Source organism: Caloenas nicobarica, chromosome 6 (genome assembly GCF_036013445.1).
Source record: "Caloenas nicobarica isolate bCalNic1 chromosome 6, bCalNic1.hap1, whole genome shotgun sequence".
NCBI lineage: Eukaryota > Metazoa > Chordata > Aves > Columbiformes > Columbidae > Caloenas > Caloenas nicobarica.
In genome coordinates, this window is record NC_088250.1 from 16,357,696 (window position 1) to 16,373,881 (window position 16,186).

The following is a 16,186-nucleotide window of genomic DNA, read 5'->3' on the forward strand; positions in this document are numbered from 1 at the left end:
GAAACTCCTCTGCAGAATATCCCACCTTAATGCCAAAATCTCCCTTTTAAATCTTTATTTTGGATGTCAGGGATGAAAGGCAATATGGTTCCAGTTTTTGAGTTTTCTCCTGAATTTCAGAGGAATGCTTTGGCTGCTAGAGTCAATTATTTAACAGTAGATGGCACCAACTTACCATACTTTTAAGAAACAATATACACTCCTCTGTATCCCCTTCATCTTCTTTTCACAGTTCTCTTTGCTAGCTGCCAAGTCCTCATTTCCCCAGTCCCATCCTTCCCCTGGATTTTCTGAATTCAGCTCAGCACTTGGTCTGAAGAAAGCAGTGAAGGTGGCAGAAGAGAGCCTAGCGACTCCACGCCACAAATCTCATGCAGTCTCAATACATCTTTTCAAAACAGCATAATAGAAAGCAGAACAATCTCGTCCCTTTACGGCCAACAAAAATAAACTCCACTAGTCTTCCAGTGAAGGGGTGCTTAGTTGCAAAATGCTTTTAATGGACTCCTAATCAGGTTGTGACCAATATAAAGATCAGGAGTGAGCAACTCTAACCTGAGACTCTTTCTAACATGCCTGCCAACTTCAGTGCAGCCCCAGTTTAGCAGAGAGCAGAACCAGTATCTCAGACTATTATGCTCATTACAGAGACTCAGGCTCATGATTTCCTTTATTCACTCTCTCGCTCTTGGAAAGTGTAAGCTGATGTTTATAAAGGAGACACAAAGACTAGCACTGTCTTGGCTTTAATTTTGATACCCAGTTGAAAAACTACTAAAAACTGGAAAACACAGAATAGCAGTACCCAAACAGAAAAGCAACACTGATGGATGGGGAGGGTGGGAATCTCTTCCTAGTAAGTCCTAAACAGCTTTACAAAATGTTTGGTGTGTCACAAGGCAAAAAACATACTGTAGCATAAAAAAAGAGTTCAGCAGCTGCAAGCTCCAGAAATGAAATTAACCATGATACTTAGACTCCTAACTTTGTGCTCCTCCAGACTGTGGTTTAGGTCCCAGACAGCTAACTGATGGCCTTGAGGCCAGGATCCAACTCAAGACTTTTTTCTGGCTGATTGACAGGCCAACCAAATCATGGCTATTAGTGCGTGAATGTTTTAGGAGAGGCAAGAGAACACCTCTCATAAATATCAGGTACAACGCTGAGCAAACCTGTGCATCAAGCAGACACCTAAGCACCACGCTGGAACAAAAGCCTCCGCTAAGACATGCGGTCTCTGGTCAGTGTCACGGCAAGTTCTGGGACCGAGATCAAAGGAACTGGAACAAGAAAGAGCGTGGGAGCTCAAGATCAACTAGACATTAGTATACCTTCACAGTAAAGTTAGTATGAAATTGTTTTCACTTTCTGTCAGCTGCTAACTAAAAAAAAAAAAAAAAGAAAAATATGCAAAAGAATATGAGTGGGAAGGCAAAAATGATACAAGAAATGAAATGATCAGCAGAAAAGCTATATTCTTTCATTACCTTCATCTCTACCCACTACAGTCATGAGAGGAATGGACTGTGATTCTGGAGACTCAGTTGGTGAGAAAAGATGTACCAGAAATTGCGAACAGGACATATTGAACTTAGAGCTTATTCGAGGCCCAAGGACACCCAGACTATCCTGCCAGAAGGGCCTCTAAAATTTTAACACAGTTCTGTAAGGGATTCAGCAGGTCCAGCTCTGAAAATGAGAAGTTTTATAGGATCTAAACTGATGGTCACGATAGCAGTCACACATCAACATCCCTCCCCGGGTTCCTGCTGTCACACAATGATCTGTAATACTTCAACCCCAGAGTGGGAGCCTTACCTGAAGCTGATTAAACGGAGAACAATCTGTGGAGTCCTCAGCAAAGCCACTGCTGTCAGAGTGCTGACTCGCACTCCGTAAGAGCTGATCTGTTTAATACAAGCAAAACCCAACTGTAATTACTCTGAAAATCACCACCTTTCATGCCCAACCACATTCAACACACGCTTTCCTTTTACATTCAAGTAACCTTAAGTGGATAACACAATTACTTTTGAAATTCCACTTTGAACAATACAGAGAAACAGATTGATTGTTTCAAGGAAAAGCTCTTCTCATGCAAAGTTCTACTTGTGAAACTTCAAGCAGTAGTGGAAGAGGAACCATCTTTTACATTTTTCTTTCCTGTACTGTGGAAAAAAACCCCACTCTGCAGATATTGCCACTGCTGGAGTTTTCCTTCCGCAAAACTGAATCACTGGTTAATGCACATGCAAGCAGTGGAACAGTAACTGAATCACTGGTTAATGCACATGCAAGCAGTGGAACAGTTGCCTTTGTATTGACACGTACAGATTCGCCACCCCCCACCCACCATCACGGAGATAAAGGAGATCACTCGTCTCCTGCCAGCCTACACCGGTCCATACACCCAGGAGAACAGCATCACATGAGCAGAGAGGGCGACATGCAGGACTTGGAGAACTGCTACAGACAGTCCCCCGCTGGTTTAGAGGATAAATACGAAACATCTCTGACACATCAACAGGCAATCGGCCAAAGCACATTCCCAGTGCTCATTTTATACACAAAAGATAAGATCCTCCTGCTTCTTCTTTTCTACTTAGATTAGGTAAGTGTTAAAATAGCCTAAAGAGACTCTAAAATCCTCAGTGCTACCCAGGAGTGCTTTCTGGTGGAAGCACTATAGCCACAAACCTGCTTTCCAAGGAGACCTCAGCAAGCTCTGCAGTACAGTACTGCACAAATCTTGTTCCCTGCTAGACACAGGAGGCACTCACCAGGTACAGGGCTTACATTACAGGACCATAAATATTTCACTTAGCCAGAGGGCAGCCTGGGCAACAACCACGTCTCACCTATAGTTCTCCACAGAAGTGTAAAAGCTTGGAGATGGGATGAGACCACAGTGGTCTCCAACCCCCAGGCTGCTGTCTCCTCTTCCTCACCCTGGGGCGAGAGCTCACTGTTGTCTTCTCAGATGCTCAACACAGAATTTTGCCCCACATTCCTTCAACCACTTAACTGTCATCATATAATTAATCCCAGTTCACAGCTCAATGCATTGGAATGCATTATGAAAACTGTTTTGAAACTGCTGGATTTTCAGAACTCATTTTTTCATTATTAATTTTGATGAACATTTCACTAACACAAAAATAAAACCCTGCACAGGCCCAGAAGCTTGTGAACACCAGGAGAGGCGAACTGCCCATTAAATTTCTGTATCAGTGACTTCACACAGCTTTTAGGGAGTGCCTTTCAAATTGTGCTGCTGCTCTGTTATCATGGTAGGCACAATATCCTGCGATGATAAACAACTTCTTTACCTCAAGACAGACATTCCCACCCAGCTCCCAGTAAAGACAATGGAAATGACTTCCCTGAGAACTGGACCAGTTCTTATTAACTGCCTGATTCAATCAATACAGCTGAAAGAGCATGCCATCAACAGGCTGCCACTACAGCTGAGGCTGCTGGGAAGCTGCCACCTCCTCCAAGGTGAATAGTCACCTGCTTTGGCCTCCTCACTGTCTCTTTCCCTATTTGGTGAATTTTAATTGAAAAGGACAAAGCACTACTGGTGAAAGCCTTAGCCACAGGGGAGAGATTCCAATGAGTTCCGATAAAGCAGTTCATCAGTGCATGTGCTGGCACCTGGTTTCATGTGCATGAAGCTTATTACTGCTGAAGAAAAATATTGACCTTCCCTTCTATTTCCTTCTCAGTCAATACCTCATTTTCAGTTGTTAAACCCCCCCCCCCACACACACACAAAACAAACAAAAAACAAACACCAAACCAAACAAACCACGCCCAACAAATTTATATATGTCACCTCAAATCAATTCTTGGCCTCCTTGGACACACAGTACTAAAGAAAATTATCTAAACCACTGATTTTTACTATAGCATTTTTTATGTATGCACATGCTTTGACAGCCTTACGTGACAGATACTGCCAGTCAGCTGGTCAGATTCAAGCAGACAAGGGGAAAGCATGAAAACATTTTTTAAAAAAGCTGAAAAGTTACATTTAGATCTTGATTAAAACGCCTCCTGTGATGAGATATGGCTCTTCTCTCTTCACCCTGGATGCAGAAACCTCATCACCAAAAGCTGGGCTGCAGGGGCAAATCTGGCACCATCCCTTGTCCTGCATACCCCCACTAAGACAACTGTACCTTCTGCAAAAAGTCACTGCACAATGCTGACACTCTGCAGTCCACAACACTATGTAGAGGAAATCTGAACTAGCGGGAGAAGGCCAGAGGCAGCATAATAAGGAAACTGTGGGAAAAGGAGCGAGCCAAGATGAACAAAACCAGAAGGAACAATCACATTCACGTCCCAGCTAAACAAAGCACAAACAAAAATGCCCCTTGGATTATTGTTTTAAGTGGCATAAAAAAATATATATATATTTTTAGGCACTGAACACATGCCAGAGAAATGTGGGTATTCAGAAATATATCAAATAAGCTGAAAAAGTTTTAACAAGAACAGATGATGAAGAAACAAGTCTGCAGTTTACAAAACGTGAGAGCACAGATTTGTCAGAGAAACACTATCAAATAATGGAATAATTAATCTATTGTAAAATAATATTCAACTACCAACGGACTGTCACTCTCACCAGTCCAAATAGTCCCATCAGGTACTTGTCCTAGACTTTCTGTGTCACTCAACTGCTCACGCAGAAGAGGAGGAGAAACACACGGAAACTGCCCATGATGCTTTAGTAACATCTATGTTTCTTTTACCTGCAGTACTGGCAAAGCTCTAGTGTACTTTGTGTTTCACAAGATTATTAATAAACTGACATTCCCAACTTAGTTATAAAGTATTCCATCATGGGATTAAATATCTACTGCCCCTTTTTCCCATACTGATCGCACCCTGCACCCCAGCACTGCCAAAAGCAGCCTGGTAGGGAACCCTGCTGCAGAAACTCTGCAGTGTCCCTGGGGATTTCCCAGCTTCTGGAGAGATAAGCACAGACTGCCACAAATACTAAATCTGTTCCAAATGTTTTCTTCTCACTCCCCCATCTCCAATCTCCTGTGGAGCTGCACCCACAGAGAGCCATAAATACAATAATATCTTAAGGACAGGAAGTGCTAATGTTGTGCTTTCTTCACTTTAAAGAACACAATTTTAGAAATTAATCACTGCTTTTGACTGTCAGTTTCAGATACCTTAAAAGAAATAGGTTTGTGGCTATTCAAAATTTCACAGGGCCACTGATGTCAGCAACTAGACACTCACAAATCACAATGCCTCAAGAATACTTTGTTCTCTACACATTGTACCTATATTTTTCTTGTTTGTTGGGCATTTTTGGAATGGGAGGTGCTGCTGTATAAATATGCAAGGAAGAATTAGTTTTCCAACTAACAAACCTTCCTTCCAGATAACTTTGCAGTAAGTTTTTTTATAGTGGACATTTAGCAGCACTGTATGCTTTTAGTGCAAAGCAACTGAAGCTTTTCATTCTTCTCTGCTGCATTCCTAAAAAAACCCATGCAACAAACAACAAAATGCCGATTTTGGGCATAATGGATAAGCCAGTTCAGCACCATTCAGAAGACATAACCTAAAAAGTACATCATGCTAGTCAATACAATACAGAATTCTTTGTATCCCCTAAACAAAGACAGTACTATAGCAAAGCAATCATTTGCAAGCCACTTCGAAAATCTGAGCTTACCACTTATAAACAAAGCCAATCTGAAATGAGAAACACACTTTAATGGGGAGTCTAAGCAGCAGGAGACTCAGTGTTGTTCAAGCATATCTCCAGACTATTTCAGTAGGAGAGTCTTAAAAAAAATACAAATACTTTATATCTTATTATAGGCCCTCTTAAAATGCCTTACAAACTGTTCTAAATGTCAGAGGAAGCACCCACATTCCCCTGTGTAGAAGTAAAATGACACTGCAAGGTTTATAACAGTCTGTGCCGAAACGCCACTAACTCTGCTAATTGACACAGAAATACCCCTACATGAAAAAAAAAAGTTACAAACGTATTCCCTCAGGTGAAGCACTCATCTGGAACAAATTTTTTGTTTATGGGTGCTTATGTACAGTAGAGTCAACACCACTGAAATAGGTGGGTCTGTATGAGGATCGTCAACTGACATCACACTGCAACAGAAGACCAGTGCTTGAATTTCTTACTGACCCCACCTCAAGAGATTGCTAGTGAGAATGACATTTCACATTCAGATACAACGGTGCGCATTTTTAATAAGTGGCTATTAACTTTGAATGCCTTCAAACTTGGTCACTCGCCCTCTGACAAAACTGGCCTCTATGTTGTCTCATGGTGGACAACTTGCAAAAGAAATTACTACTGTTTTTTAATGTTCTGGATAAGTTCTCCATCAAATGCTCTTCCTCTTGGCAATGTTACTGAAATCCATTAGAATAAAATCCTAAGCTTTCCATATCTCCCAGGTGAAATAAAATGTTGGTCTCAGACTAACTTCTAGCAAACGTGCAGGCTTACCATCGGCAGTGACATCCTTGTTAGGCAAGTCATATAGAAGTCTAGGCAATACTTGCATAATAAAAAAGTGTCATCGCTAATCTATGCCAAGCGTATTCAGAAATGGGTGGCAAACATACGCCAGCACGCCCCGCTTCTGCCATACTGAAGACCCATTGCTAGAACCGCTGGCACCTTTCAGCAGGTACACACAGGAACACCTGGCTTTTTTTCCCCCATTTCATGGAGGAAGAAAAGGGTAAGATAGCTACTGGGAATAGAGAACACAAAACTAGCATTTCGGAAGATGAAAAACTGTATTTTTCTCCACCCTGACTACAGCTCGTGGTTCCTTAAGTTGCCTGTCTCTGAAGAGCTCTTTCTGAAACTGCTCAGGCCAGGCAAAGAAGAGACCTGCTCTGTAAACAGTGCAGCTCTTAACATGTAATCAAGTAAAACGTGAACTTTAAAATACAGCCAAGGGAGAAATGCTGGGACCAGTTAGAGATGCAGTTTCTGGCGGTCCTTCCTGGCGGCCTGCGTTTGTAACAGAGGAAGACTAGTGAGTGCAATGCTGTGTTGTGCAAAACACTGCTGAAATAGTTAGCACAAGCTGTCCTAATAAGCAGGCAGTAACTTTCAGAGCTTAGGCCAGAGCATTCTCAACCACGTTAATGCAATTCAGCTGACAGTTCACAAGACTGTCAGTTCATTTGTGAAAAAGCAAAGATGATCTCTGCTTCTTAAGACAAGTGTTACTGCCTTTCTTTAGTATCTAGAGATGCTAGTCATGTTTCACCAAGAAACTGCATCACAGCTAAGCTTCTCACTAAGTGCCACAAGCTCTATTTCTTTAATTACACGTAACAGCTGAAGAACGGACTTCACTTGCCAACAGTGGGCAAATAACAATTCACAAAATGAACTTAAAGATCAGTTTTGTCCCAGTCCCCAGCCATAAAATACATAAATAAGAATTTGAGATGAGAGCACAAACTGAGCTACGAGAGCCAGTGCACGGTTTGTCATGTGCAGGACCACAGCTTCCATGTGGGTGTGAGAGACTCGTCTTCTGTGCAGCCGGCTTGCAGGCGGAGCAGTAGCTCATAGGAAAATGTTGGACGTATCATGCAATTTAGGTTTAAAACAATGTAATTTTAGTTTAAATGGGTATCTTAAATTACAAGATCTGCCAGAGAAAGAAAATCCCATGCAATCTGAATTAACATTTCAGTTCCTCTGAGCTATCATCGGTTGTACAAAAGCGAAAACAGCCAGTGAGGTTATAGGGCTGTTGCCTTCCCTGTAATTTGGTTGCCACTTTGCACTACTGTTCTGTGATTTAGCTGAAAAGGAAACTCAGATCTTTTTTATAAATAAAGAGAAAAGAAATTTTAGAAGTTTTAAATATCTGAATGAGCATTTCAGAGAGAGAAGGACACTCAGCAGACTGCTGTCTCCCAGGAGTTGAAGTCTACTCACCTTTCCTTGACTTGGTCACTGCCAGCTGGTGAGAAGCTGGAACGTGCGGCAGATCCCCTTCTGTGCTCTGGATCTATCAGGAAGAGGAGATGAATATTTTGTCAGGACAACTGGAGTACGTTCCCGTGCTTAAGAATGCCCAAGCTATATACACTGCCCGTGCAGGAAGGGTTTGTTTGAGGGGGGTTTTGTGGTTTGGTTTGGTTTGGTTGGTTGTAGTTTTTTGGTTTGGTTTTTTTCTCTCCAGTCCAACAGCCTATAATGACTGAGGGAGTAAATCGTACCTCCTTGAATCAAAAGTATTATTTCTCAGGTACTCAGCAATGCCCCTGCATGACAACCGGGATCCTTAGGACAGAACCTCTCTCTCACAGCACAGGGCTTCCCTTCAGTTAAATTCATAATGCAAAAGGACCAGGAAATCGCATCCTGTGACACTACTGAGAGTTCTCAGTTCCTTTTTGATCAAAGACTGAAACGTGAAAATACCTTTGACCACCTTCACACTACTACTGTCTTTTCTGTTCAGCACTCTTGGCCCCTCACTTGAATTTAAAGAAAAAGCAAAATACATTTAGAAAAATATATCAAGAGGTCAGCACGTAAGGGTTGTCACCTACTGCCCTACCAAGTATCCAGACCCTGCCAGAACCTACTCCAGACTTCAGCACACCATCACTCGTGGAAACACTTCTTGTGTCCCTCAGTACAAAAAAGGAAGATAATATATTCAGAGCTATGCAGATTTCAACTGGGAAACTTAAAACTACATGAAAATTAATCCTATTACTTAATCACTTTGTGAAACACAGCCTTATTAAGAAAGCAGTTCTCAGACAACCATTCAAACAATGAAAAGAATACATCTAAAATCTCAACAGTGAGGCCTTTGTTCAGTTCAAAAGCTAGAATATGTTCTCTCTTTTGTGTGCTACAGAAAAAATCCTCATGGTTCACATGCAAGTCTACATGCACAAAAACCCCAACTACCCCCTCAATCCTTCCCTCTAACGGGCTGCCTGCCTGATTTAAAAATTACCAAGCAATGAAATTTTCATCTCCATTTTTGATCAACTTAAAAATGCAAAAACAGGATACTGATGGTTTTAAGCCCAAATTAGTATTTGGCTAAAGAAGAAACTATATTTGCAAGAATACTGTGTGTATAGCAGCCACCAGAGTGCATTTTCTTAATTAGAAGAGTTTTGAGAAGTACTTGGCCTGAATTTTTCACCTTTAATAAGTGACCGGCATTACTCCTGCAAGATAAATCAAGATGCTTCTGTTCCTTTAGGAGAAAAAGGCTGTACCAAAGGCGTAAATGCTTATTTTGTCCAAATGCAGGGAAGCATAGAAGGGACTCACCATTTATGTTTAGGAAAAGCACCTTTTAAAACAATAATAAAAAAATAAAGAACGGCAAGTAATCTTACAGGCCTTTTGGACAGACTGGCCTTCCAGGAAAGGTGTCTTGATTCTCTCAAACCTCCCAGTTTCTGATGGCTAAATTTTCAGCCTCCCAACAGCAAAGCCTCTTCTCACCTAAATCCCCCCCACCTCCTGTCCTTGGCTGGCACACACATCCTGGCCGCAGCTCGGCCAGCACGCAGGGCTCCTCTCTCCGTCCCCGTCCCTTCAGCCAATACTGATGCTGGTAAATGACCTTCGGGACTGCAACTGGCCGGCTCAGGAGTGGGTGTTTGGGGGAAATCCTGCCCTGACTCACTCTGCACTAGCTATCTCCACAGCCACAGGCTTCCGAAGGGCGCCCGGACCTCCAAGTCATTCGTAAGTGTGGAAAGAGCTTCCTGATACATCTGTCATCTTTCATAGGTCAATGAATGCACTTTGAGCCAAGCTGGGAAAATGAGGGGAGGAATTAGTGTCACTGTTTCTAATACAGTTTTTATTGTTCATTAAACCCTCCTTAGAGACGCACACAAATAAAATCACACTGCCAGGTATTGTTCTAAAGTTTCTTCAACAAAACCAAATCCCTCCCTCCCAGGGATCTGACGGCAGTTGATATGTATGTATTATATTACATAAACAAAAATTCACCACAATCTCCTGCCACATCACATCTGGTCTTGCCAAAACAGCTGTGTTTATGCACGGGCATCATTGCAAAGTGTGTCAACCAAAACTTCACAAACCCATTGCATTTGGCTTATGCAGAATTCAGCAAGTCTTCTTCATGTCATAACCCTTTACGGTCCAACTTACTCTGAAGGAAAATTCCATTCCTTTTTTTTTTTTTTTAATTAGTTGTTTCAACTTGGCCCAAGAGTACCAAAAAATGGATTTCTCCTCTGGGATACGTGAAAGCAGCCCAGCTATCAAGAATATAGCAAAATGCATTGCCATTCAACCTCTCCCATTGTGTCAATGCAAACATCTGTGCAGCTACACAACAAACTGGATACGGAAATTATCCAGTTGAAAACTAAGCCAGGAAAAATAAATACATCAAAATACACTGGGTTTCTTTTTCCCCTCTCAACTGGACCAGCCTTTTGTTCCAATTCAGAAGATGGCCACACAAGATGTGGGTGATGATACCCAGGCACAAACAAGTGGCAGGAACTACGAGAGGCTGGATTACCTCTTTCTACTTAATGAGTTCCTTCAGCTCCAACACTAGTTAATCTAGAGGAGCCTCAAAAGCCTGTAGTGCAAATATAACACTGGACATGGCATCTACTAAATCATCATTTCCTCCTTCACTGTAGAACTTCGGGGGTTTTCTATTCACTTACTTTCTTCACTCATTTCACCAATTAAATCACAATACCTCATTTTACATGTCTATTTCACATAGACAGAAGAAGATAACTGCTGAATTGCTAAGGCCACTTCAAAACATGCCCACCTAAATATCTGCTGATTTAAGTTAAGGCAGATCTTAGAATTCAAGGTGTGAGTCTATGCAAAAAAATTGCATTCTTACTAGCCTATTAAAAAAAAAAAACTTACAGGAACCTGGGAATTAAAACCCCTTTATGACAATTATCAATCAAAAAATGGATACATGCATTTATGAAAATATTAAAAGGCAGCCAGCATAGAATATGTAACTAAGCCACAACCAAAGGCACATCAAACAGCAACTTCCAGAGAACAAACAAATCAACATATTGCAGATTGCCATCAAAACTAAAAGTTGCACAAAATAAGCACCTCACCTTACTTGATGGCCCCTTTCCCTTTCATACACCAACACTCTTGCTCCATCCACAAATTTATCCTTAATATAAATTGATAAACTCAATTTACTTTCAGGCAACAAAAAGAAAGATTTCCAGTTAGCAATTTAAGCAAAGTAAAAATTTTAAACCAGAGGTTCTTATATATACAAAGGCAAAGGTAGATCTATTTCCACAGGAAAAGTTCCTAGTAGTTTTGCCAATGACTGCAATTACCTCAGCTCGATGAAAAAAAGAATGAGAATTTTCTTGCTGACTCTCAGGAACAACAGCAGCACAAAATCATTTTGTTAAAAGGGTCAATTAGAGCAGCCTACCGAGAGAGAGTGACAACTGTCCTATCACTCAGAGAATTCAAAGTATTCCTGGAGAAAACACTGTCAGCTACACAGGAAAGAACATTCCTCTGCTGGCAGCCAGCAAGTTATGTAAACTGTATGCAAAAACAAAGCCATCTATCTCCACCTACCTCTTCCATCTCAAAGGAGTCCTTCTGCTGCAGCATTAGGTTCATTATGGATGGGTTTGCGAGCGGAGTGCAGGGGTCTCTGCTTGGTGATGCCGTGGGCAGCCTTTGCGTCGAGGAGCTGCTGTTGGATGTACTGGAACTGCTGCTGAGGGTTGGCGAGTCCAAAAGACCAGATTCTTCATATGGTCTATCCTGGGCGCTTGCCAACCTGCTGCTTGGCACATCTGCTGGAGGCACAGCACCCTCTTGCTTGTCATCAGTCCCAGCAGGAAGGTTTGCAGGTTTACGTGTGTCCGCAGCATTTGTCTGACTATTGGCTATCTCCTCTTTTACAGTAGCCAAAAAAGAGGAAGAGTCTTTCTTTTTAGAGTATTTTGGTAATTTAGATTCATTTTTAACATCGTTTTCCTTGCTCCCTGGTTCAGCTGGACTTTTCCCTTTTTCAACAGGTGAAGGAGTTGAGCAGCCACTACCATCAGCTTGCTGTGTGCCGCACAGATTGAGCTTAGACAAGGTCTTCATCAACCGACTGGCTGTGTTGCTGCGATTTAAAGGGGGAGGGCTGGATGCCTCTTTGCTGGAAGACACTGAATTCATACTACCGATTTTCTGCAAAGGGGTCCCAGAGACTTGAGAGTACAAAGAAGAAAAAGCATTGGCCACAGTAGTAAGCACTTCAATCTGACGAAAACGACCTGCACAAGAAAAAAACATAAGGCAGCGTTTTTGAGGACCTGTTGATCCATCTCTACACCATGGTGTGCATTCTCAGAGACAGCTCTTTCTTCATACCTGAAGGGGGACTTTTCATCGTAACCTCTGCCCAACCCTATATCTCCTCCTACTTGTATCAAGGGTCCCAAAGGTTGACTGAACACTGCCTAGTCCTAGAACGTAAGTGATACCACGCAGTATGAAAAAAATGGAAAAAACCTTTGCAAGAGTGTTAGGGGCAAGAAGAACAGCAAAGAAAGCTTTCACAAAGTGAAAAAGGGACACAGTTACGTGAGTGCAAGTTAATATACAAAGTGCTAGGAAGAAAAGGGTTACACGCCTCGCTCTCACCATCTACAAGTACAGGAGGACATTTCAGCTATGCCCTCATTTCAGCAGTGCTCATTACTGACCTAACAAAGCTCCTGTCCAAGTCAATAGAAATACTGGCCCAGATTTCAACAACTACAGAAGTAGGCCACTGCTGACCATCTCAAAAATCCCATCCAGACACTGAAGAACACAAAAAAAAGACGGACATTGCTATTTGTTTCAGTGCTCTAAAGCTACATCAGAAGACAAGCTTAGAAGCAAGCAGCAGGAATGACACAAACCAGAAAACAATATATCTTACGGGATGCCTTTCATTTCCCTCCCCCACTATAAATCCTCTCCCCTCACCCCAAGGTGTACAACACTGATGGTCACCTCTTGCCACATTTTAAGACCAAACAAGAGTTTTATTATGGATTCTGGATGAAATTTGGCCTTTAGACTGTAAAGGGGTTTCGCCAGAACACTAGATATACACCTTCTTTTGAGGTTGTTTACATAGTTCCAGAACTTAAAAATAAACTTTGCTTCAAAAACATACTTACTTGTTAAAGCAAAATTTGGATTTTCCACTTCCATGCGCTGTATTTGGGCATTCAAAAATACTTTGATATCTATCCCTCTGGCAAATGATGATGAATTAAAAAATCTTGCTGGAATTTTTGAAGCAATATCGGGTTCATCTCTTCCAAATCCGAGGTTATAGAGCACTTCTTCAGGATCTTCCTCATAAAGCTCCAGTAATTCAGAAACACTAGACAAATGAAAATATGTTTACTATCTACTTGTCTCTTTTTAAGACCCAGTCCCTTCTGTCACACTGCCAATTCAGCCCAGTAGCCAGCTTGGTCTATTGAACTTTTGACTCCTACAGCTCAGTCTACTCTAGGAAATAACTGTGGAGATCTCTGCATCTGAAGTTTCGGTTCATATCACCAGAGACATCAGCCCAGAGACATCTCAGATCCCATCCTGTAATTTATAAAGTCAGCCCTTATTCTGCAGAGCTCCGATTTTAAAATGTCATTAAAATCTCAGATGTTTCTAACATTTGGAACCATTTGTTAGTATTTACTGCAAACCACAACTAAAACCAAATAGCAGTTTTTCAAGCGATCAAATGAAAATTCCCTTCTCGGCTACTTAATGCAACAATGCACATAAATCAAGCCAAGTCCATTTAACTGAGGAACAGAAGAACTAAGTTTTGCCAGCAAAACACAGCCAAATTCCACTCAGCTGCGCCATGACCTTCAAAGCATAGGACTCTCTTACCTTGAAACAGTCGCGCTGCTTTTTCCAGACCCGGAGGAGTTCATACTTCTCCCTTTCTGGTGGAACTGCAGCCTCCTCTCCTTCGCCAGCACACCATTGCTGTCAACACAAACAGAGAAGACCCCTGCGATAAAGCCCTTTTGCTCAGGGACTCAGGTCTCTGTCTCGGAGGAGAGCTAAGCCTCCAGCGCTGCTGAATTTCTCTTTTCCCTTTCAGTGTTATCTGGTTTATATTAGCCATGTCATTTATTGAAATACAATAACAAAAGCGAACCCTGGGACGCCTCAGTAAAAATGTACATAGACGGTAAGAATCTGAAGGCAAATGCAAGCTGAATAAACAACCCCCTGATCTCCCCTTGCTGCCCCACCCTCCCCGATCCCACCCTCTTCCAGCAAGGAAGCCCAGCCTCTGCTGAGCTGCCCTGTCCTGCCTCTCCCTGCCCTTCTCCACGCCACTGCCTCCTCCAGCAGGACCACCTCTCCATGGCAGGACCAGCTCTCCATGGCAGGACCAGCTCTCCATGGCAGGACCACCTCTCCGTGCCTCAGGTACCCGGCTCCCCCTCACCCTTGACTGCCACCCACGCAAGGCTGCGAGCCGTCCCAGCAGCGGCCGGGGAAGCTGAAGAGGCTCCAGAGGGGAGGAAATGGAGCAAGATGAGCTCCAACCAAGACTGCCGGCCGGTTTCTTTCCCAATCCCAAACTATTTCCTCCCTGCGTCTGGAGAAGCCGCCTCAGCATTAGGTGGTACCTCAGTCTCAAACGTACCGTTACTGACAATCTCTCTGGGGGACAAACTTTCCCAGGGTGAATTTTACTGTACAAATCCTAAGAGACACACACAACAGAACAACGACCGAGAAACCAAAGATGACAGTGGATTCACCTAAAAGCACATTTACTGGGCCTGGCTCAGGAGAAGTAGCGAGGATGCTGCCCACATGGGCTATGCTGGCACTTGCTGAAGTCTCAACAGGGGTTTCAGTCACAGCACATTTCATTTAGAAGATTTCCCTATAAAGCAGGCACTTTCAGTCTTTTCTTCCCTCTCCCAAAGGATATCTGGTCTGAAAAGTAAAACTAATTTTCCCTCAAAATTTCTGAAATGGCAAGGGTCAGTAAGGCAAAGAAGGTAAATCATACTAGGTTACTCAGATTTGGCATTTCTCCATTTTCCTCCTGCTACCCCAAAATCTACTCAGGTTTGCTGGAAGAATAAAAATCTGGGTTTTTTCTGCATTTCTTAATGACTATTTCTGTGCTATCTGGGTCTTCTCTCTCCCTCTCACATAAGCTGACATGACCAGAGGAGCTTTAGCTCTGATGCAGCCTCCACAACTTCCACTGCTCCCTCTTCCTCCTGCACTTCAGTATAAATATTTCTTTGAAGTAAACAATAACAAAAGAAGAAGTTTACCATGTCTCCATTTGGGTGTCACTCCGTAGATGATTAGCTGTAGAGAAACAAGAAGAAGTTACACACAGACCTCTTCAGAATTACACTTTCCACAACAGGTATGAAGAAGCAGGCAGTGAGCACATTTACCAATACTCCCACATAAGCCAGGTTTTTCTCTTCCCATATAAATGTGATTGTCCAGTGTTTCTAGTATACAGCTGATAGAAAGACAATCTGGTTTATTCAGGCTCTGTTTAAACTAAAATCTCACATGGACGACGTGCTTACATACTGTCACTAATCACATTAACTTGAAATCTTACATGTGGTAAGCTAGTAATTGTTATATAAACCATTTTATTGCTTTGCAATTGAAGAAGCAATTACCAGCTGCAGGGCTGTTCTTGGGCAGGAAGGGGAGGAGGAGAAGCAGGCATGGGAGAATTGCTACTGTAGAGAAAGTAAAACATACACGAAAGGCAGGTGGATCAGCACAGCTCCACACGGGAACACCCCAGGCAGCACTATTCTTTCAGAAAATCAACACCCTGTCAAGCCAGAGAGTTGAGCACCAGCCTTAAATTATGGAATCCCCGAAGAGGCGAGTCAACATTAACAAACTTGCCCCAGGAGACAGACACGGAGTGTGCATATGCTGTAGCAGCCCTCAGAATCAGCTACGAAAAGAGCAGAATGGTGTCAAACACGCTGCCAGGAAAACTCCGCATCTCAACTTGCTGTGCCAGGGGGCACAGTCACCAACAGAGAGCAAACATGGAAACCTCACCACCTCCCCTTTCTTTTCAGAGGC

At 42.6% G+C, this 16,186-nt stretch overlaps 1 protein-coding gene across 5 annotated transcripts in view; it reads right to left on the reverse strand.

The window, feature by feature from the left end:
- Positions 1–16,186, reverse strand: part of ITPRID2 (ITPR interacting domain containing 2) — a 57,839-nt gene that overhangs the window by 17,047 nt on the left and 24,606 nt on the right. For all 5 annotated transcript variants that reach the window (XM_065638049.1, XM_065638046.1, XM_065638048.1 and 2 more), the window contains exons 6-11: positions 15,394–15,430; positions 13,973–14,071; positions 13,243–13,451; positions 11,651–12,345; positions 7,976–8,048; positions 1,819–1,907 (exon numbers count right to left, since the gene is read on the reverse strand). In XM_065638049.1, coding sequence (XP_065494121.1) covers positions 1,819–1,907; positions 7,976–8,048; positions 11,651–12,345; positions 13,243–13,451; positions 13,973–14,071; positions 15,394–15,430 — 1,202 coding nt within the window. The remainder of the gene's footprint in view (positions 1–1,818; positions 1,908–7,975; positions 8,049–11,650; positions 12,346–13,242; positions 13,452–13,972; positions 14,072–15,393; positions 15,431–16,186) is intronic.